This window comes from Dendrobium catenatum, unplaced genomic scaffold (genome assembly GCF_001605985.2).
Source record: "Dendrobium catenatum unplaced genomic scaffold, ASM160598v2 fragScaff_scaffold_1132, whole genome shotgun sequence".
Taxonomy (NCBI): domain Eukaryota; kingdom Viridiplantae; phylum Streptophyta; class Magnoliopsida; order Asparagales; family Orchidaceae; genus Dendrobium; species Dendrobium catenatum.
The window spans coordinates 781379-803226 of NW_021319594.1; the positions used below are offsets into that span (position 1 = coordinate 781379).

The 21848-nt window shown below is 34.3% G+C and overlaps 2 protein-coding genes across 2 annotated transcripts; both read left to right on the forward strand.

Annotated features, from left to right (window-relative positions):
* The first annotated feature begins 5518 nt into the window (after nucleotides 1-5518).
* LOC110111026 (protein C2-DOMAIN ABA-RELATED 4-like) lies at nucleotides 5519-9534 on the forward strand. The gene is made up of 2 exons (XM_020842713.2): nucleotides 5519-5968; nucleotides 9123-9534. Exons 1-2 carry the CDS (start codon nucleotides 5858-5860, stop codon nucleotides 9411-9413), a joined length of 402 nt encoding a protein of 133 aa, XP_020698372.1. The 5' UTR covers nucleotides 5519-5857; the 3' UTR covers nucleotides 9414-9534.
* A 5135-nt stretch (nucleotides 9535-14669) lies between these two features.
* Nucleotides 14670-20558, forward strand: LOC110111039 (elongation factor 1-gamma 2-like). Its single transcript, XM_020842732.2, has 8 exons — nucleotides 14670-14728; nucleotides 14822-14861; nucleotides 17840-17989; nucleotides 18068-18128; nucleotides 18470-18522; nucleotides 18600-18701; nucleotides 18790-19297; nucleotides 19945-20558. The coding sequence occupies exons 2-8, from the start codon at nucleotides 14853-14855 to the stop codon at nucleotides 20322-20324; spliced, it is 1263 nt and encodes a 420-aa protein (XP_020698391.1). The 5' UTR covers nucleotides 14670-14728; nucleotides 14822-14852; the 3' UTR covers nucleotides 20325-20558.
* Nucleotides 20559-21848: the final 1290 nt, after the last annotated feature.

Below are 21848 nucleotides of genomic sequence, written 5' to 3' on the forward strand. Positions count from 1 at the left end.
GAAGTGGAGGCCACGAATTATGACAATTAATTGTCAAAGTGTTCTCCATGTTTTGTTATATATTAGTTTATCCCTAAAGAGTTAAAGAAACATAAAATAAACATCAAGTTGGAGCAATTATTTACAGAAAACCTTATCTTTTCAAGCATAAAAGTATCATTTAGTTCTTTAGGATTGGCCAACATAAAACAAGACAAAGCCTGCCTGACTAGATCCTCTGCTGTCTATAGAAGTAGAATTTATTAGGTGTCAGGTGTGGATTTCAAACGCAGCTTTGCATCCAGACTCAAATTAAGCCTTCGTTTGGGACGACTTTCTTTCTATTTTTTAAAACAGCTTTTCAGTAATTTTTGTACTAAAGACCTGCTTTAAAAAGCAGAAAGAAAGTCGTCCCAAAAAAAACCTAAATGAAGATATGTGAATTTTTAATATATTTTTTTATAAATATAGATTCCCGAGATTGCCGGGAATTTGATTTATGATGAGTGTTAATAAAGAGAATTATTGAACAAAATTAGTGATGAGTTCTTGAACCCGAGATGGGAAGAACAGGGAGGAAGAAGAACGAAGCAACAGCGGTAAAAACAGAGAAAGTAAAATTCTATTATCTTCCTATTACAAACTAATACAACAGTATTTATAATAAAACTTATTCAAGAAAGTACAAAGAATTGCTGACGTGGCCTTATTCATTAACAATTAGTACCCCAGAAATATCAATTATAAGTGACACTAAGCTATCATCAACAAAGGAGAATCATACATATCTCTGAACATAATACATTCTACATGCAAAAACATTCATCAAACATTATAGTATGGTGAAAAAACTTATTCTTAGATGAAATTACTTCTCTCTCATGAAAAAGGTTTTCAGGCCATAATGATCTAAAATTCTAAATGAAGTATTCGAAGCATAGTTAGAAACTTTTTAGTTCATATGTTTAGTATTATTATCTCTGTCTGAAAATCTGCGCAGATTTGAAGTAATATAGAATTGTATATGACTTCAAATCTGTGTCATTTTGAAGGAGAAAGTGGAATTTAAAACAATCAAAGTAATCGGACTGTTATATTTTATAAAAGCTGATAAAAAAAATTTATATGTGAATAAAGTATGTAAGCTTTGATGATATTTTTATAAGTTTTGTCCATTTTGAACAAGATCGTGTGAGCAGGAAAAAATCTCTCTCAGAACATAAGATTATAGTCAATTGCTGTGGATGCTTTAACAACCTGTAATAAATAATAGCTTATAACTTAAGTCAAGATCCCTATGATTAAAGAATTAAGGAAACAGAAATAAAAATCAAGTTGCAGCATTTGTTTACAGAGAAAATGATCTCATCAAGCATAAAAAAAGACTTTTTTTTTTATGATTAACCGACATAAACTGTGACAGAAAGCCTACCTGACTGATTGTATGTTCTGTTGATTATAACGATTAATAAGTACAGATATGTCAAAAGTTCTAAGAAACAGAAAACTTTGGTTGAGTTGGAGTTTAGCTTAATAAGGGACTTTGATCTCATCATGTTCAACATGGTTTCACTGTAAGCAACTAAATCCTAGACAATGTTGATTTGCTTCTCAGGTGTGGTTGTGTTAAAAGTAGATGATATATAATTTTGTTGGAGTTGCTTCGAATTTGGCTCGACCCTTATTTGTTCATGTCCTTGACCGTCGTGCACTTTGTAGATATGTCGAGGATCTGGTGTAGTCGCTGACCTGCAAGCAAGAACTACACAGCAATGGAACAGTAAAATTGTTCTATAAGGATTCGGATAACTTTCTATATGCCTCTATGGCTGAAAAACAGGGAACATATAACCTAAGCTGAGAATACTATACTAATACTTTTAGAAAATGATAAAAGGAGTAAAGAAATTGCAAAAGCAGTAAATAAAAATGGTTATAAGCAGGCGAACGTGGCACGTGGGCTGAGGTGGCACTTCCCCTGTAATTCTTCATCAGGTAGCATTCGCATCAGGATCCAAGGGGGTAGCGCCCCTGCAGGTGCCCCCGAACAAATTTTGATTGTAAGGATACTTTTGGAATTCCGTTTGTTTTTTCCGTTGTCCTAATTTTGTCCTATAAATTTATTGTAAAAAGCTTAGGGTTTCGTAAGCCGTTTGGTGAAACCGTTCTCCCTCCTCCCCTTGGTTTTTCACAGATTTGGATTTTCCACGTAAATTCTTTGTGTTTGTTTGTATTTTACAAATCGTGATTTAACATTTATCTTTGTGTTTGATTCATCATTCCCTAACAAATTCAACTCATTGAGATCAAATAAAAGTCATAAAAAATGTAGCAGATTTACATAGTTGATGGTCCAATCATAATATTACCATTGAGAGTTCCATTATGATGGAAAAATTTGTATAGAGGAATTTGCAATTCTAAGCTCGAAGAGTATATATCATATGATGATGACTCTCTTCTCTCACTTGGATGTATATAAAATATTTAGCCTCATCATTGTTTCTTTTGGGATTGTGAATATGTAGATGTTATTGTACTTTAGTTTATGAAGCAACACTCCAATTAAAGTTGGTAATTTCATCTCACCATTAATATTTTTTAAATGAAAAAATTAGTAAATCAAGTTTTTGCTCGTTGGTTGACAGAATATCTTTCTCCCCGCTGATCCATGCTCGAATCTCCTAACCAACCCCAAAAAAATTAAAAAATTAAACAAATAGCCCAATTTATTAGATAGTAAGAGAGAATACAAGAGTTTGCACATAATTCTCGTCAAGAAAAGGTGCAAGAGATATACAAAATAATCAAAAATATATGTACCTAAAAAAGAGAAAAAGAGAGCTGATTGTTCAAAAAAAAAAGAGAGTATAAAAAGAAATAAGAGGAGATATATATAGATGAAAGCTAAAAGATGGAAGAGAGAAAGAGCAATAGATAGGCTAGAGGAAAAATGTTATCATTGATAAGATATTGAAAACTTTATTTGTTTAATTGAGAATTTTGGTGTAATTTTTAGATCTTAAAGCATATGAGTATTTGTATTAAGAACTTATGGAATTTATTATAAGATTTTTTGAACTCCATTTTCAACAAATTTGAAATCAAGATAGTGCAATTAAGTAATAGCTCCTAGATCCAACTCATAATGATCTAAAGGAAGTATTAGAAACAAAGTTGAAACTATTTAAGTCATTTGAGGGAACTTTTATTTGGTCCGGTCACAGGACATAGGTCTACGTTAGGCCACCAGTAGAATCACGCAACTCGTTCTCACTATTTACTGCGCGCCCCGACAATCCGACCTGGAACGGACCCAGGATGGCTCGGTATTTCTCGATTTTGCTAGGTATTGCTCGGTATTGCTAGGTATTGGTCGATTTTGCTCGTCAATAACCAAAACCGAGCAAATACCGAGTAATACCGAGCAATACCGAGTCTTCACAGATTGGTATTTCTCGTTATTGCCAAGCAATACCGAGCAAATACAGAGTAATACCTCGCAATACGCGAACATAGCATTCCCAGGTTCCGGTCCGGGTCAAGTCGTCGAGCCGTGCGGTAAAGAGTAAGAGCACGTGACGACATGTTATTGGCGGCCTGGACAGAGGACGTAAGCCATACTACTACTATGAAAGGAGGGATTGTCGTTGTTATTGGTATTTAATTAACTCGAGCTGATCCTCTTAGACTTGGACTTTGTGATAATTTTAATATCATTTAGGTTTTATTTGGGACAACTTTTTTGCTATTTTTAAAGTAGTTTTTTAGTACAAAATTTTTTAATACTAAAAAGCTATTTTAGAAAGCATTAACAAACGAAGCTTTAATCTTCATATCAGATATCTATGAACTTAATGAAATAAATCTCATATTAAACTCATCATATCAATTTGAGATTGATTGCTCTTTAATTAAGCTGATTTTAGTAAGTAATTTAATCACTAACTTGTTTCTTTTTGGTTGTAAGTTATTTTGTGATGAATGTATTGCCTAGCATGCAAAAGTATAGACACAACAAATCCTAATTGTGTTCCTTTGTGAGTTTCATTCTCAATAGATACTCATTAACCTTAGTGTGATATCATGTCTGAATATGATCAGGTGTGAAACCAACCTTAATTTTTAGGGGGAGGCAAACTTGTAAGTAACTGGCTCGACCCTTCACTACAAGAAAATGGGTCAATATCAACCTTATTTGTTTATATCCTTGATCGTCGTATGCTTCGCAGATATATCAGAGGTCCAAGGGGGCAACGCCCCCTAGCAGGGTTCGACTTGCCCGGTCAGGTCGAGGGAACAATCGCCTAAAGATCATAGTATTTTAAAATTTTTAGAGGGAGAAATTGCCTAAAAATCCTTGTAATAAAGACTAAAAAATAGATAAAGGGAAACAAATTACCGAAATAATAATATAAAAAATATTTTTTTAAGGGGCCTACATAGAAGGGGTTTCGCCCCTGAATAAGATAGACTTAAATCATACTAACGCAATCATGTTAAGATTAGCCAATATACTTATTGTGGTAGCACATTTTAGCATATTTTTATCTAAGGAAAAAATCTTATTAATTACTACTAATATCTATTTCACTCATAAAATTAAGATATTATTGTCACTTAATTTATATTAAAAGTATAAAATTAATGTGATACACATGACAATAATGAGCTATTATTATTGTTAATATTTATTATAAAAAATAAATTTGAAATATTCAAAGAGAATTTTTCACACCCTTGTATAAATTTGAATAAAATTTTAAAATTTTATCATTATTTTGTTATTTTTTAAAAAATTTCTCCATTCTAAGGTATTTTATAAACCTAGCATATATTATTTAATAGAAATTTTTTGAACAAATTTTTTTAATAGCCATTTCTATTTTAAATATATTTCTATTTATAAAACAAAACTTTGATTGGCTATGAATAAAATCATACCTATTTTAAATTAAGGAAATAGTTGGTGATGCCATTGCATAAAAAAATCCTAATTATAATATTTTTTTTTATCAATTTAATGATGATTATACAATTCCTAATAGTAATTTAAAAGACTATATTAATAAAGAACAATAAAAATAATAACAATAAATAGATTATTAATTATGTTATAATACACTAATTTGACTTAAATTATCAAAAATTAAGTGGATAATTTTAAAATAATACAAATAAGTTTTATTTAAATTTTGATGTTAGTATCATTTCTTCACTTTGAAGTGATTGGGCTTAAAATATATAGACAAAATTGTATGGATCGAGTTCGTTCATGGGTCAGGCCGGAGCTCAACTCGATAAATGACTTATGAGTTAAATTTGATGAACTAATTAGTCAAATATTAATGTAAAATGTATTTATAACATATTCGAATTTACAGGTTTAAAAATAAAAGTATTTAAAATATTTAAATTTATATCATATTTTTATATGGAGTTATTTTTATTATTTATGTTTAAATTTTTATTTTTTAAAATAATTTTATTATAATAATTGATTAAATGATATTTTTTTTTTCTTTTTCATTATCGATGAGCTAGATATTAAGTCAAGCACAAATTGCTTCACCTGTAACTCCATCAATTAATGGAGGCTATGAAGCCGTCAAGCTCGGCTCGACTCGTTTATACCCATTCGTCAGTTACATTCGACGATGGCTGGCGAGAAGAAACCGGCGAAATCTCCGGTGATGGCGGTTAAGCTCGTCAGGTCCTCGCGTTTTCTCCCTCGTGAATCAGTTGCACACAAGGTGTTTGCCTTCATGCTCCAGAGAGACCCACACAAGGAATACAAGAGAGGATTTTGAGAAGAGAATTAGGTGGAGCAACAGCGTCACGGTGAAGGAAACGGAGCTTGGACAGTGGCAGAGAAGCAATGGAATCTCTTTTAGGGCTTCTAAGGGTTCGGATTATTCGAGGAGTCAACCTCGCCGTTCGAGATACAAGTGGCAGCGATCCCTACGTTGTTCTCCGCATGGGCCGTCAGGTTTCCTCCTCCATCTCCCCAAATTTTTTTTATACTTCCCCAAAAAAATATTTAATTTCAAGATTGTGGATCAAACGCTCATCACACTCTTCTCATTTTAATTGATCCGCATACACCTGAGGAATTTAATCCCTATGAATTTCTGTATTTTTTTTAATTAGACTGTAGAAATGCTCTCATCTCAATATGTTTCGGGAAATCAAATTTCGATATCGATGAAACCAAAAAAAAAAAAGTATATTTTTTTAATTGCACCTAAAGAGAATATGTGTCGGAGAATCAAATTTTGATATCGATTAAATTGGATGTCTGTTTTCATTCATCTAGCTTGATTTTGTTTGGAGGATTGTGGAGAAAAGGAGTGCCAAAGAGCTCATGTTTACGAAAAAAGCTAGTGATTGACTAGGCAATTTTTCATATTTGTCTTTTTTTTTTTAAAAAAAATGAGCCAAATTTGAGCAAGATTTTTTTAATTGTTTACTAAACGAAAAGAACACAAGAATAAGAGTGTCAATCATGCTTGGTTCAATAAAAGTTTGATTTGTATAAATATATATATATATAAATCAAAAGTACAAAAGTACCTATACTGATCACAAGATCACCAAATTCTAATATCATTAAGACACTCCAATACTCAATAAACGGTCCACGATCGAGGGAGTAAATATTGTTCGTCCATTCAAAACATTCTGAACATGCCCTTGATCTTCTCCCTATTTACTCATTCTTCATTGAAGGGGGAGGGGAGATGCAAGGAAGAGAAATCTCATATCTCTTTTGTCATCAAGCTCCTTCTTGACGATAGCTTGGCCACCGACTGTCGTCAGACTTTGGCAGGACTTTCGCCCGGCCACCAACTTTTGTCGGATTTATACTCGGCCACCAATTATCGTCATCGCCCAACTATGATCTTTCTGACATTGTCGCACGACTGTAGTCTTTCCAACCATTGTTGCCAAACTACGATTTTTTTGACCACCGACATCGACTATGGTCTTTTCGACCACCATCGCCCGACTACGATCTCTCTGACCTTCATCACCCACCAACTTCGATCCTCCCTACCTCCGTCGCCTCCAACTATGGTCCTCCTAACCACCATCATCCGACTACAATTTTTTCGACCTTTGTCGCCCGACTACGATCCTTTCAACCACCGTCTCCGAACTATGTTCCTATTGATCAAATGATCACATCAACACTGATGCTTCCAACTCCCACCATGTAATGCACTCTATATGATGTATATTTGCTACATCGAGTCAAGACCTTTCCCCCCAAGGAATGGCCTCATTTGTAATCAACTGCAAACACTAGTGGATTCCTTTAAACTTGGCAAAGCCTCGTGATTTTTCCCTCTTTTTAGAGGTTTCCACATAAAAACTCTGGTGTCTCATATGAACTTTACACCCCTATCTTTCATCTGTTTATTTGTTGGATCTTCATACAAAACTAGGATGCTAAAATTTATATCCCTATAACGTCATGAATGTTCTAGTATATATATATATATATATGCACTCCAAAAGTTTTTTCCTGGTGTAGGACAAAACACCTATTTAAATTGAGTTTTATCAATAATTTCACCCACATCTATTTGTTATCACTCTTAGGAATAATGAACATAATTTATGTGTGCTCCTTAATTTATGTGTGATTTATCAAAACACCTCTTAGATGTTTTCTTTAATAATATGCTCCTTGATTTTTTAACTTTTCGCATTGCACATTGAATTCTAACCCATGCATACACATATTTTTTAGGCGTAGTTCCTATGCATGATGTACACTTTTGCACTTAGTGGGCAAAAAGACTTTTTTATGTAGGGAAACCATCAAATGAGGAAGAACTGTTATTTCGTTTTTATTTTAGCTATTATTTGTTGTTTTTTCTTTGTTGTATTGAGGCGGGTGTAAGTGAGCCGAGCCATCTCAAATTCGACTTGTTAACAAGCTCGTGAGCCGAGTTTATCGAGCAACGATCTCGAGCTCAAACTTGAGCTCGTTTATAATGAGCTCAAGTTTGAGCTTGATGAAGCTCGGCTCGTGAGCTCGCCAGCTGGCTTGTAATTAATTAACTATTTAATAAAATTTTATGTACTAAAATAATATACAACAGTTATTATATATTAATATAATTATTATACTATACAACAATTATACACTAAAAATTACAGCGGCTGCTCCAGCAGTCTGTTTTAAATAGCTATTACTTAAGAAAAGCTCTATCAAGCGGTCCATTATTTCTCCAAAAAAGAGACGTGGTCTGCACTATCCTTCTTCGTCGTTTTTTTTTTTTAGTTTTCTTCTCTAGCGACTACAAACAGCTCTTCCAATCTTCCTTCTCCACAGCCGGCACTTCCCCGCGAAGACGAAGCAAAGCTTTAGCCTCGATTCCATCTTTAGCCGAGCTCTCGAGTTTGAGAGAAAATGGACGAGTCGAGCTCGAGCTCGTTCTTTGGGCTCGAGTTTGAGCTGTTCTTTTGAGAGACGAGTTGAGCTCGAGTTTGCTGCTACTCAAGCTCGACTCAACTCGTTTACACCCCTTGAGCATGAGGGATAGCATCTATGAAATATCATCAGGGAAAAGTATGCTTAAGTTGATTTTGGCATGTATAATAATGGGTATAAAAGATAACTTGGTAAAATTGGTTTATGAAGGATTAGAAAGAAAATTGATAAATTGAGGGGAACTTGGATAGAAAAATTGTCATGTAATTTGGTTCAACAACTCATGCGACAATATAGCAGTAGCAAAGGTGTAATGGGGATTCCTAAAACCAGCCCCAAAATGTTTGGAAAATGACTGATGATGACATTAATGCATTTGTAGGCGGAATTTGTATGATTATCTTATTATAGAAATTGTAATGTATACACATTTCTTGCTTCAAGAAAAATTTAAAATATTACAGTTTCAGCATTTAATGAAAACTGTATGAGTGTTGACAAAGGATTATGCTAGTTAAAGTAGTCATACCAAGTCTTGACTGCCATTGGTCCTGATGAAAATCAGATATTGTCAATAAATATTAAGATACAAATGTTTTTCATCAGTGAAAATTCTGAGAGCATTATGTGATGGACATTAAATGAGCTCTCACTTGTTTGTAAACTAATTTTCTCTGATTTTTTTCTTGTTCTAAACCAGCAAGTGTATGACAAAGATACATTCAGCCGAGATGACAAAATGGGGGATGCAGAACTTGAGATTACATCATTTATTGATTCAGTAAAGATGGGCTTGGCTGATCTCCCCAATGGCACCATAATCAGAACAGTGAAGCCATGCAGGCAAAACTGCCTTGCTGGTGAGAGCCCAATTCTCTGGAAGGATGGCAAAATAATACAAGAGATAGTGCTCAGGCTGAGAAATGTAGAGACTGGTGAAATTGAATTGCAGCTGATGTGGATTGACATTCCAGGTGCTCCAGTTTTCTAAGCTTCTGTGTTATAACTGCAGTCATACTTGGTTTATATGAACACATACATGGAAACTATATATTATATTTATATATTGCATTTAATCTCCAACAAAATTCATAGCTGGAGAATTTTTTTTATGAGGCCTACTCAACTATATCACGAGTTTTTATATTAGCATGACTTTTATTGAATGCTCATGTGCATCCTTCTTTTCATCTACTAAAAGTTATTCTGTGCGGTGTTTGGACACGTCCAAAGGTTAATCCGGGCGCATCACGTCACCCAATGCACAGTGCATTGGATGATGTGGCGCATCCGGATTGGCCTCCAGACATGTTCGGGCACCGCACTGAAGAATCTCTCTCCATCTATAGGCTGGATGCAAATCTCAACCTTTTCCGCATCACCTGCCATTGATGACATGCCTTGCTAACTTTTTGCATATTCATGGAAATATATAACTGGTACTTACTATAGCAAGGTGGTTTATGTGGCAAAAACTAGAAGTTGTTCTCAACCTGACTGAGAGCTAAACCACTGCAATCACCTTGATGAGTCCGGGAAATTCTGAATCCACTTGATCACAGTAGCTCACCCAGACCTACTCTCCCCATTGAATTAAAAAACTTAGCCTACCTTATGCTTATTCCTTAGAGAATATGGAAAAGGTGTTGGCCAATAGTAACTCATCCTCTTGATTTTAGCGGTCATTTCAGAGACTGATTTTTCGGTGTGAGATGATTGGCCTTCTCAGCACCAGAATCATTTAATCGGATGGTGCGTCATCGATCATTTAATGCAACCAGAAGAACGTCATGTAGTCAAGAAAAGGCTCTTCAGGCATAAACCATTTTCTTTGTTCCCAACGGCGAGCAAGGAAATGACTCATCAAATATAAATAATTTTCCTTATTACCTCCAGCTAAAGAGGATAATTTTCTCAAGCTTTGGTGGTGCCTTTGGTGATCCCTGTTGCTGCGAGTTGTTTCCTCTAGTCTTATAGTAAAGCTTACCTAAAGGTTTGTGGCACCTTTAAGTGTCCTGTGCTTCAGGCAGAGAACCCATAAGCCTCACTGTAGGTCTGGATGGTGCTCACAGCAGGACTTATATAAATCCCCTTTAAAAACAGCCCTGATGTATATAAGGATAGAACGATATTGTTTGAATGTAGCAGAAACTTGTTCTCCCAAATTTACAAAGGAATTGAAAGGAGTTTGGAGATCCTTCTCGCCTATGGCTGTCAATATTTGATCAGACTCGAACTTGACCCGAAAATTTTGGGCCCAAACCCAACTGGGTTGGGTTCTGGTTAGGGATTTCCACATGTTTGTAAAATCGGGAAGGGTTCCGGTTGACCCAGAAATCCGAAATTAACCCGATTTGGCCCGTTTTTTGATTGATTTAGGGGGGTTTTAAAATATTATTATGAAATAAATAAATGTCATTTCCAACAAATAATAAATTATTTTGCCTAAACTGAATTAAGTTTGGTTTATTTTAAATTAATTAAAATAAATTTTATCTTAATTCGATTTAGGTTTAAATAAATCAAATTAAATTAAAAAATTTTGTAAAACATACTCAAAGCAGGTCGGGTTTGGGTTGATCTGGACCCGAAGCGGGTCGGGTTCGAGTCCGAAAAATAGATCCGTTTGCAAAAACGGGTCGGGTTGAATAGTGACGTGTCAATTTCAAGTTAGATCTAACCAGACCCATGACTCGAATTTGACGGCCCTATTCTTGCGCAAATATAGAAGAAAAACCAGCCATATTCCTCCTCTGAACTCTAGTAGAGCTCATTATTTTACAGAAATGGTGTGTGTAGCGCAGTGCAACATGCAAGAACTTTATAAGAATGAAACTGAAGAAATTTCAGTAAATGCTTGCTTGTGCTATGAAACTATAAATCAAATATGAACTAATTCGGCAATATGTCCACACTGTCGTACATGAATATAGATGGCCTCTTAATCGTGCTCTCACCAAGTCACCAAAGATATCATCGAGACGCTCATGCACTCTCTGAGATCCACCCAGGATGTTTACCTCAAACTCCAATGGCTAGCCAAGGAAAAATTATTATGTATGGACCCCCAATAGCGTCCGGAGATAAATCATGCCACGTCATTTTTTTGCTATGTACAAGTGCTTGATAATGTTGTGTATTGGGTGACATGTTGCGTTCTAATTGTTCTCTGGACCTTCCGGTGTCTGCACATAATAATTTCTCCTCGCTAAGACGCCAAAAATACAAACAATTATTACGTCCTCTGACCGGACGTAGAGCTACATTCGGCCGCCAATAACATGTAGCCACGTGCTCTTACTCTTTTACCGCGCGGCCTGACGACTTGACCCGGACTGGAACCCGGGAATGCTATGTTCACGATTTTCTCGATTTTGCTCGGTATTGCTTTGCAAAAACAAGAAATACCGCTCTTTGAAGACCAAAACCATGCAAATACCGAGTTGTACCGTGTTTTCCACAACTCGGTACAACTCCGTATTTGCTTGGAATTTGCTCGATATTGCTAGGGATTTGCTCGGTATTGCTAGGTATTTGTTCGGTATTGCTAGAAAAAACTCAGTACAACTCGGTACAACTCGGTATTTGCTCGGTATTGCTAGGTATTGATTATTGCCGAGCAAACTCGACCAATACCTAGCAATACCGAGTAATCTTGGGTCCGTTCCGGGTCGGGTTGTCGGGGCGCGCGGTAAATAATGAAAATGCGTGGCGCGATTCTACTGGCGGCCGAACGTAGAGTTGCGTACGTTCACCGGACCAAATAAAAGTTCCAAAAAAACTTACAAGAATCTCATTGAGGCATGCATGTACTCACCAACTGTAATACCCGGCTTGTCTAAAGCCGGCCGGTTCAATTGAACCGGCTTTGATTTTTGCAACAGAGCCGGTCTCGCGAACAGAGACGAATACGTGGCCTGGAGAAGGCCAAACTCGAGCGCAAAAGTGTCAGGAGGGATTTGTTCGTGGTTTTGAGCGAAGGATCATGTTCGTAGAAGTAAATTAACTATTCTTCACCTGAGAAATAGACATTCCATTTTGTTCTTGGAGAAGAAAAACGAGAGAGAGAAGATTTGTTAAATTTTTTACCTCATTTCTGTCTAAATCCTTCCATATTTCTTTATCTAAATAGTGAGCGATATTTAATTGAAAGTAAAGGAAGAGATTTGGAAGTGGGGAGAAAGAAATTTGGGAGAGAAAAAAGAAGCATTTTGGGTTGGAACAATCAAAATTTGGTGGGAGTTCGATTCGGCAAGAAAGAGATTTCTTGAGGTAAAAGATACAAGTTAGAAACATCATATTTAGTATTTCTTTAATTTTTAAGAATTCCTTCAAAATTTTCTAGTCATGTTAACTAGTGCGCGAATGTGAAGTACTGAAGCCATTAAACAAATGAAAATGAAAATGGAAATATGGAATATAATGGAAATATGGAAATATTGATACATTTAGATGATGTTCTTGTACTAATAGTAAATGAAATGAAAATGGAATAAACATGTAATGGAAATGGAAATATGGAATATAATGAAAAATTAATGTGTAAGAAAGACAAAGAAACAATTATGCTTTGTATTGTATACTTAATTATTATATGGATTATATAGAATATATATACATATACACTTATACATGCATGCAATTTCAAAAGAAAAAGAAAGTCAAAGTAATATATTTAATTTTGTTATATATATGAAATTTTTATGTTACAAGTATGATTATCCAATGAGTTTACATTGTAAACTCAACCCATTAAACAAATATTTTCAGGTTAAGTCTCCAGAGAATTAGAAATGACTGAAAGCGATGAGTATGTCTATAGAAGACGACGTGCGAATGAAAATAGATTTATGATTGACGTAAATATTTAGTTTGAAAAATAGCATGAATAGTTTTATGAAAAATTTGTAATAGTGGCTCTTCATTTATTTTAAGAAGTTGTATGTTATGTTGCTTATGAAATTGAATGAAATGTTGCACTGTCCGACTTTTTGTTCGATCATCCATACGTAATCATGCCCCAAACATAAAACCAAAAATTAAAAAACAACCTATCTAGAGCACAATACAACGACATCAAATCATAAATCTAAAGCACAATGATGCCCTAAATTAAGATTATTCTCAAGCATTCGTATTACAGTATAATTAACTTTAGAGACTTGCGGTCATAATAAATTTTAATCCTTATATATCTATATAAAACTAGATAACTCAAATTATTGCATAGAAAATGTTTTAGAAAAGTTAAAAATAATATCCACAAAAGAGCTTTCTTAGAGACCTAAACCCGACTCGAACCTGACCCAAAAATTTTGGGTTCGGGTTCAACATTTTGACTCGTTTCAAAAATTGGGTCGGGTTTGGATTAACCCTTTGACCCGAAATTGACCCGCTTTTACCCGAAAATTCGATTTTTACCGGGCAACCCGAAATTGACCCAATTTGACCCGAAAAAAAGGAAATAAAACCGTCTTTTACCCGAAAAAGAGGAGAAAGACCCATTTTGACCCGAAAACTAGCATTTTTTTGTTGGAAACGTGTCATTCGGGTCGTGTTGGGTTGACTCGGACCCGAAGCGGGCCGGATTCCGATCAGGAAAATTGACCTGTTTTCAAAAACGGGTCGGGTTCGGATTGACCCGAATAGTGCCGGATCAGTTTCGGGTTCGACCCGAACCTGACCCGTGACCCGAAATTGACACCTCTACAATGGTTGATGAACATTTATTAGGAGACCCTTGATGTTTATAAATATATTTTTAAAATAATAAATATATCAAATCTATTTTTTATCCCAAATGATTAGAGAACTACTTCTTAATAAATGAATACGAGCATTGATTTATGAAAATTTTTATTTTTCTAAGATTATAAACTCGAGCTGCATCTTAATTTTAAGCTTTGCATTTTTCAAATATAATATTTTTAATTTAATCTTAAAATTAGAAAAAATGATAAAATTTTAATTCTTCATAAAAATTGGTAAAAAATTATGAATATATTAAAAAATCAAATAATTTTTATATTACATGAAATTAAAAAAAATTATCATAATTTAAATTTATTTATTTTTAAATGATGAGAAATATCACACGGATCTTTCACGATAAACATTTTTTTAACAATTAGCTCATCAAAAAGGGTACTTTCGGCAATTCGTATAAATTCAGCTCTATAAATAAGAAATCGTCGGTATTTACGCGCCCTAGAAGATTGCTGTCCACAGCTCTTGATAGGTGCAGATATTGCGCGGCTTCCCCTTTCTCTATCGCTCAGTAACCATCTTCTCTCCGACCAAAAAGAGGTTAATTTTTTCCCGGAAATCTTGTTTCGTTATATATTTACGATGTTCCGGTCTGGGTTGATCGTCTTTTCTTCTTGTTTTGTGGTCTTTCAGATCCGTCTTCAGGAAGACAAGCAGTTAAGTCATGGCTTTGGTGAGTATTTCTGTCTCTATTGAACAATTTACGTAGAATGTTGCTCCATTAATCTAAGCGCTTTCTTGTGTTATCATCTTTTATTTTACATGGATCTTTTATTTGGAAGAAGCGGTTGTCTTTCTCCTTGTATACAATATCGTTTATTTAAAAGTAATATTCTGTGTCCTAATGGGTTCAGAAGGAGTTGGTTTTTCTACTGTTCCCTTTTATTAATACGCAAGTTTGGATTTTGTATTTATTTTTTCTTGAATTGGGACCGTTTGGGTTCATTTGTTCTGTTTTTTATTTATTTTATTTTTATTCTGCTACGTCTTAAGACTCTTAACACGACGTAAAAAAAAGATTTTGGCATTCATGTACTCAAGGCCTATTTTTGTTTCATCTTCATCACCTTCGGCGCCAACTCCGAACAAAAAAAAAAAACAGCTCCGTTGCTGCCCATGCCGGACGATCCGAGCGGGAACCCAAGTAAAAGGTGCAATCCGCTGTTGTCCATGCCGGGGCAATTCTTCCTATCCCTGGGCCAGGCAGAGGACGGATCTGTTATCACCACACCATTGGAGCATGAAGGTGAATGCTGCAGGAGGGGCAGAGAGGAGGATGATCCTTGTTGCAAAGCTTGAGCTGGAGGAAGCGTGGGAGGATACCTGTATCTTCAAGGGGCCGTTGAGACCTGGCATGAGAAAGATTGAAGCTAGGTTCTAAGTAATAGATCTAACTATTAGAGGTTCGCGCAAGTATGGACATGAAAGTTAAAAACGGAAGGTGTTGGATGGTCTAGAATTGGGTTGAAATTAAGTGATTTTGAAATTTTTTGAAAAATATACAGCTTGTTATGAATAGTTACAGAAACAACTTAATTAGTTTTAAAAAATAAAAGAACCAACTAATCACATATTTTATCCTTTCTTAACTTTTTTTTAAAATAGAAATAAAAAATAATGTCAAGCATGTCATTAATCTCTTGACGCTCGAAGATGTGGAGGTTTAGTCGGGATATACATAAGAGTTTGGAGATACCTACTGTTGTCCAACAAATCCTAAATTTGTGCTCTAAAATTAAGATTTTTGGGAATGAATTCAAGTTCATGGAACCTTTTAGAAGCTGGTTCCAAGAAAAGGCATGGCTGCCCTGAGTTAGTAGTTCATGTATGAGCATTGAAGTGACACATTGTAGGCCATTATTTGGTTTAAGGAGTAATTTCTTCTCTGTTTTTCTTGATAATTATTAGGGAAAAGGATTGGTTGGACATAATTGAGGTTGGAGCAAGCCAGACAAGCTCAATGAACAAGGCCTCTAGCTATTATAGTTAATGCATGTCTACATATTATTATATATTATTTAATTATGCTTTAATAGCATATTTCTATGCCTTAACAATTTTTCGTTCATCCTTAATATATCACCAAGCCTCATTATCTATGAACACTCTTTTGTAGTTCTTGTCTATGGAAATTATTTTAACAAAACTATTAATTTTTATCCCAAATCAAGTTTAGCTCAATTTTAAGGTCTAAATATATCTTTATTATCAATCCATATTGTAAATTAAAAAACTTCTAACCTTTTAAGTATCACCATCCATCCTTGGAAAATAATTTCTTTTTTTACTCATTTTATGGTACTAAAATAAATATCTATAATGAATTATGTGTGGTTGAATTTCTTATTTCATCATCTTAAAATCCTTGCAAGAAAATTATCTTTTTTCTTTTAAAAAATATATCTATTATTTAGTTCTACTCATCCAAGTTGTGGCTATGAAAGAATGCATTTTATAAGAAAAGGCCGATAAATTATATACTTTATATTAAGTTTGTTTGGATTGAAAACTTATGTTGCTCTTGGTGGGCGTGCGTTGGTATAAACAGTGTAAGACTCTAATTCAAAATAAACAATATGTCAATTCGATAGTGGAGAGCATGAAAATCTTTTAGCAATAGTATTTTACAATATGGCTTAAGAGGGTGTTCTAGGCATGCGGGCATCTCACCATGAGATGTATAGTGTCTTGAGGCTTATTACTTTTTCATTTGAGGCACAGGCCTTGAGGCATATCCTCACGCCCATGAGACGAATGCCTCAAATTTAAGTTTACTTGAAAAAAACTTTTGAATTATATAAGAAAGTTTAAATTTTTTATATTTAGAGTTTGGGCTAGTTTAGAGATAAAAGGATTTAAGTTCCATGGTATTTTTTTTTAATTTTTAGCATTTTCTAAACTAAATTTTCATTTTAATTTTTTTTTGTTTTCTTTAAAGTTATTTTTATTTTCTTTTAATGTTATATTTCTTTTTAACATGTCATTTTCATTTTTTTCTTTATTTCTTTTTTTATTCATTTTCCTTTTTACCTATTTTAACTACTTTTTTAGCTGGTTTTTTTGTTTTCAGCTTTTACTATTGTGTTTTTTTTTCTTTTAGGGCTTAGTTTTTTTAATTTTATATGATTTATGAATTATTTTTAATTTTATAATTCTATTTATGTAGAGGTCGAAGGTTGGAATCTTTCCCAAAAAATCTGACCTTGATCATAGGGCCTGTATTAGTATTAAAACTTGCACTTTGTGATGATTTGAATAAAGCTTAGTAAGCTTAATCTACGAGTCACTGATGCTCAGCATATACACGTATATGTGATTATGATATGAGTATTGAACCTGTAAAAATTGTTTATTTTTGAACTCGTACTTCTTAGGGTGGAAATAGGCTTGGGTGAGTTGGGATTTTGGTGCAAATGTATTGGAAATGACAGAATGAAGTGATGTGAATCAACCTCTGCTGTGTGATCCAGTATCATTCTTTGTTAGATTTTTATTGTTACTTTCTTTCATAACTTTGCACAATTGCAACTAATTTGTATGCTCTACCTATTTATGTTATGCCTCTCATTGAGTTCGACTATGTAATATGTCCACTTAATTGAGAAGCCTATTTGCCGATGTTTCTTACTGTGTTGGTGTTATATTTTATAGGTTCTGCATTCTGGCATGCCAAACAAAAATGCTTTCAAGGCCCTCATTGCTGCAAAATACAGCGGTGTAAAGATTGAAGTTGTTAAGGATTTTGAAATGGGTGTCTCAAATAAAACCCCTGAATTTCTCAAAATGAACCCGCTAGGAAAGGTAATTTTTGTAATTGAGGAGATATTTCTTAAAGTTTGCTGTCTTCATCCGCATTTATTTTGATTTATGCAAATATAGGTTCCAGTGTTGGAGACGCCTGAGGGATCTGTTTTTGAGAGCAATACAATTGCTCGATATGGTATGCTTACAATAAGGTTCTTTTTTCGTGTACTATTATATTATTTTTACATACATACCACTTCATTTCATGATATTTATATTATCTAACACCTAAAACATTAGTATTTCATGTCTACCACCAATATACAACTTTAATTTCAAATATACCACTTCTATAATCCATTTCTACCATTCATACCATCTTATAAACTTTAATATTTCATTCCGGACAATCAAATTTGTTCTGTGAGTGGTAGGCATGTAATATTAATATTTTGGGTGTTAGATATATAAATAACATAAAATAGGTATGTGTATCTTCCTATATTATTTAGCACTGAGATTCTAATTATTATACAGTTACTCGATTAAAGGCTGAAAATCCTCTCTATGGTTCTTCACTGATAGAATATGTAAGTTTTTTTTTTTTTATATATTTTTATTTTTTGTTATGGAGGATTGAGTTCAATTTTAATCTTCTTGCTTGCAGGCTAAAATTGAGCAATGGATTGACTTCTCAACGACTGAGATTGATTCAAATATTGCACGATGGTTTTATCCAAGACTGGGGTTTGTGCCTTATGAAGCGCTGGTCATTCTCATTTTCATTCTGCTTTAATTTTTTGGAAAATACTGTTATTCTAATTGAATAACTGAGCTTGATTTCATCATTTTTGCAGTCTGAGGAACGTGCTATTGCTTCCTTGAAGAGGGCATTAGGTGCTTTGAATACTGAACTTGCTACGAAAACTTTCTTGGTTGGCCATGCAATTACATTAGCTGATATCATCATGGCCTGCAACTTGGGTTATGGATTTTCTTTGGTCATGACGAAGAAATTTACATCAGAATTTCCTCATGTTGAAAGATATTTTTGGACGCTGGTTAATCAGCCTAATTTCTACAAAGTTATGGGCGAAATAAAGCAGGTAGAATCAATCCCCCCTATCCAATCAAAAAAACCTTCTACTCAACCCAAGGAACCTGCGAAGGCAAAGGAGGCAAAGAAGGAAGTTAAGAAAGAAGTACCAAAGCCTAAAGTAGAAGAAAGTGTTGAAGAGGAGGAGGCACCCAAGCCCAAGCCTAAAAATCCGTTGGACCTATTACCTCCAAGTAAGATGATACTAGATGAGTGGAAAAGGTTGTACTCCAATACAAAGACTAATTTCCGTGAAGTTGCCATTAAAGGTAATTCTTTTTTTTTTTTAAATGTTTTAAACCTCTTGCAATCAATGCATTTGGTATTACCTTGCAGTGTAAAGTCAATTAGCTGACTTATTCCCATAGTAGAAAAGTTAAAATTGGTATTTGGGGATTGGGTTATTCTCAGCTCCCCAAGGAAGGACATGAAAACAACGTTGTTAGAGAGAGATTATTCTGTGCGGACACCGGACACAACTTATCGTTCAGATGCTAATTAGATGCAGCCACGTCATTCAGTACCTAGCCGCGGTACCAAGTAGGAGGTGATGTGACGCATTTTTATTGGGCTCTGGAAAACATTCGGCGTCCGCACAAAATAATTCATTGTTGTTAGAAGGAATCTAAGTTAGATATGAATCGCTCACAACTCCCGGCCTCCTCTGTACTTGATCCACTAGGGTAGCTTGGGAAAACTTTAGATGCAGCATAATTAGTGGATATAGCTAATTTCTTTCATGTTGTACTGAAAGCTTTCTTGGGATGTTCATTCTTGCAAATGGTGTCTTAGGTTGCAGTTACCATATAGTTTTTAGTAATATATAGGTCTCACTTGAAAGCTCCTCGTTGTTTAGGGAAAGCATGAAAGTGCAGTGCTGAATTAAGGTCCTATTTGTGTTTGTTTTTTGCTTTAGGTTTCTGGGAAATGTATGACCCAGAAGGCTACTCCCTGTGGTTTTGCAACTACAAATACAATGATGAGAACACAGTCTCCTTCGTGACCCTGAACAAGGTGAGTGGTTTTCTGCAACGAATGGACCTCGCTCGCAAATACGCCTTTGGTAAGATGCTTGTGATAGGATCTGAGCCTCCATATAAAGTGAAAGGCCTGTGGCTCTTCAGAGGGAAGGAGCTTCCTCAGTTTGTTATTGATGAATGCTATGACATGGAACTCTATGACTGGACTAAAGTAGACATAGCTGATGAAGCTCAGAAGGAGAGAGTCAATGCAATGATTGAAGACCAGGAGCCATTTGAAGGGGAGGCCCTTTTGGATGCTAAGTGCTTCAAGTAGATCATCTTCAAGATTTGAACTTCTAATACAAATTCTTCAGTCAATTAGATTTTGACTTGTCCAGTTTTGCAGAGATTGAATAAGTTTTCCTCATTTCTTCCCATGTTGTCCTGCCTGGAAAGTATGTTACTAGACCCATTGATTTGTACTGTTGTTTTAATTGTTAAATGCTTTGTACGCATTGATATTCGTATATTTAAGCTTATTTTGGAATTATATTGCGTGTTTTTGAAAGCTGTTTATGCGGAAGGGTTTATTTGATTGCAAGGATTAGTAGTGTAAATCAAATGTAGTTTTTGGAATTTTATATGTTTGATTAGATGAAAAGTGAATGTAGTGATATTTTGAGGTATTTGAAATTCCTCATTTAATTTATCAGTAATGGGCTTAGGGAATCCCAAATAGAATGCGTGAAGCTTCGTCGTCTGCGGATGCCAAATGCAGTTCATCCTCCGGATATCAACTAAAATGCACCACATCAACAGTACTGAGCTCAGTCTCGAACTGTACTGAGCACGGTATCGAGTCGTGGTACCAAGCAGAATGATGTGGCACATTTTGGTTGGTCTCTGGACGGCGTTCAGCGCCCGCATAGAATAATTTGCCTTGCCAACCCCAATCTCACCACCCCCCTTGCAATTGCCATTGTCATCGCCGACATCTCTAGTCGCCCTGTATAGGTCAGTATATGCTGACCATAATTATAACTCAATGTGAATATGAAATTAAGGTTTCATTTGGGATAATTTTTTTTTTTTTTTTGCTTTCTAAGGTGATTATAAAACGCATTTGTAAACAAGTATTGTAGCAGAGATCAATATTGTGTTTGGGATTGCTTTTAGTGGATTTGATTGTTAAATATTTATCATCATAATATTTTTAAAACAGCAAAAAATGTGTCGTTATTAACTTATTATAGAAAAAAATTATAAATGCATCCGTCATTAAGTTTGTTAAAATATTTGCATAATTAAATATATAAAGAGTTATAATTGTAGTAATTTATTTTAGGTTCATTTAAAAACAATTTATTACAGAATAGTTTTATATAATTTATTATAATAAATATTCTCTTTCTAAAGACTTTGGATAATTTCTTTATGATGATCACACTCTTATAGATCTGATTGTAAACTATATCTTCTCATTTATAAAAAATTCTTTAAAAAATTAAATTTTATACTAAAATAAAAATATGCAGTGAATTAAAATAATAAAACAATAAAAAATTTGTCTTAAATAGGCCATTAATTTAAATTATGCTTCTGTCTTTTTTTAGAGAGTTTTTGCCAATGGGATTTCAGCAGTTCAATGATATACTGGATAAGAATTGGAAGTCATGATGATGAATTCTTATAGATTATTAAGGATTTATTTGGTATCTTATTTCATGGGCTTTTAAATTCTATTATTTTGATAATTATGCCTTCAGTCTCATTCTTGGTTTAATCCTATCATTCTAAATATTAAATAAATTTAAGATTTTTTTTTGTCTCTAATAAATTTTAAATCCTGCAATAAATA

What these genes read in the sequence shown, in the direction of transcription:
- LOC110111026 (XM_020842713.2), top strand. Translation starts at nt 5,858, where the DNA reads ATGGAATCTCTTTTAGGGCTTCTAAGGGTTCGGATTATTCGAGGAGTC. An exon ending in TTCTCCGCATGGGCCGTCAG is followed by an intron (nt 5,969 to 9,122) that starts GTTTCCTCCTCC and finishes GTTCTAAACCAG; the next exon opens with CAAGTGTATGACAAAGATAC.
- LOC110111039 (XM_020842732.2), top strand. An exon ending in CAATACAATTGCTCGATATG is followed by an intron (nt 18,129 to 18,469) that starts GTATGCTTACAA and finishes ATTATTATACAG; the next exon opens with TTACTCGATTAAAGGCTGAA. An exon ending in TTGTGCCTTATGAAGCGCTG is followed by an intron (nt 18,702 to 18,789) that starts GTCATTCTCATT and finishes TCATTTTTGCAG; the next exon opens with TCTGAGGAACGTGCTATTGC.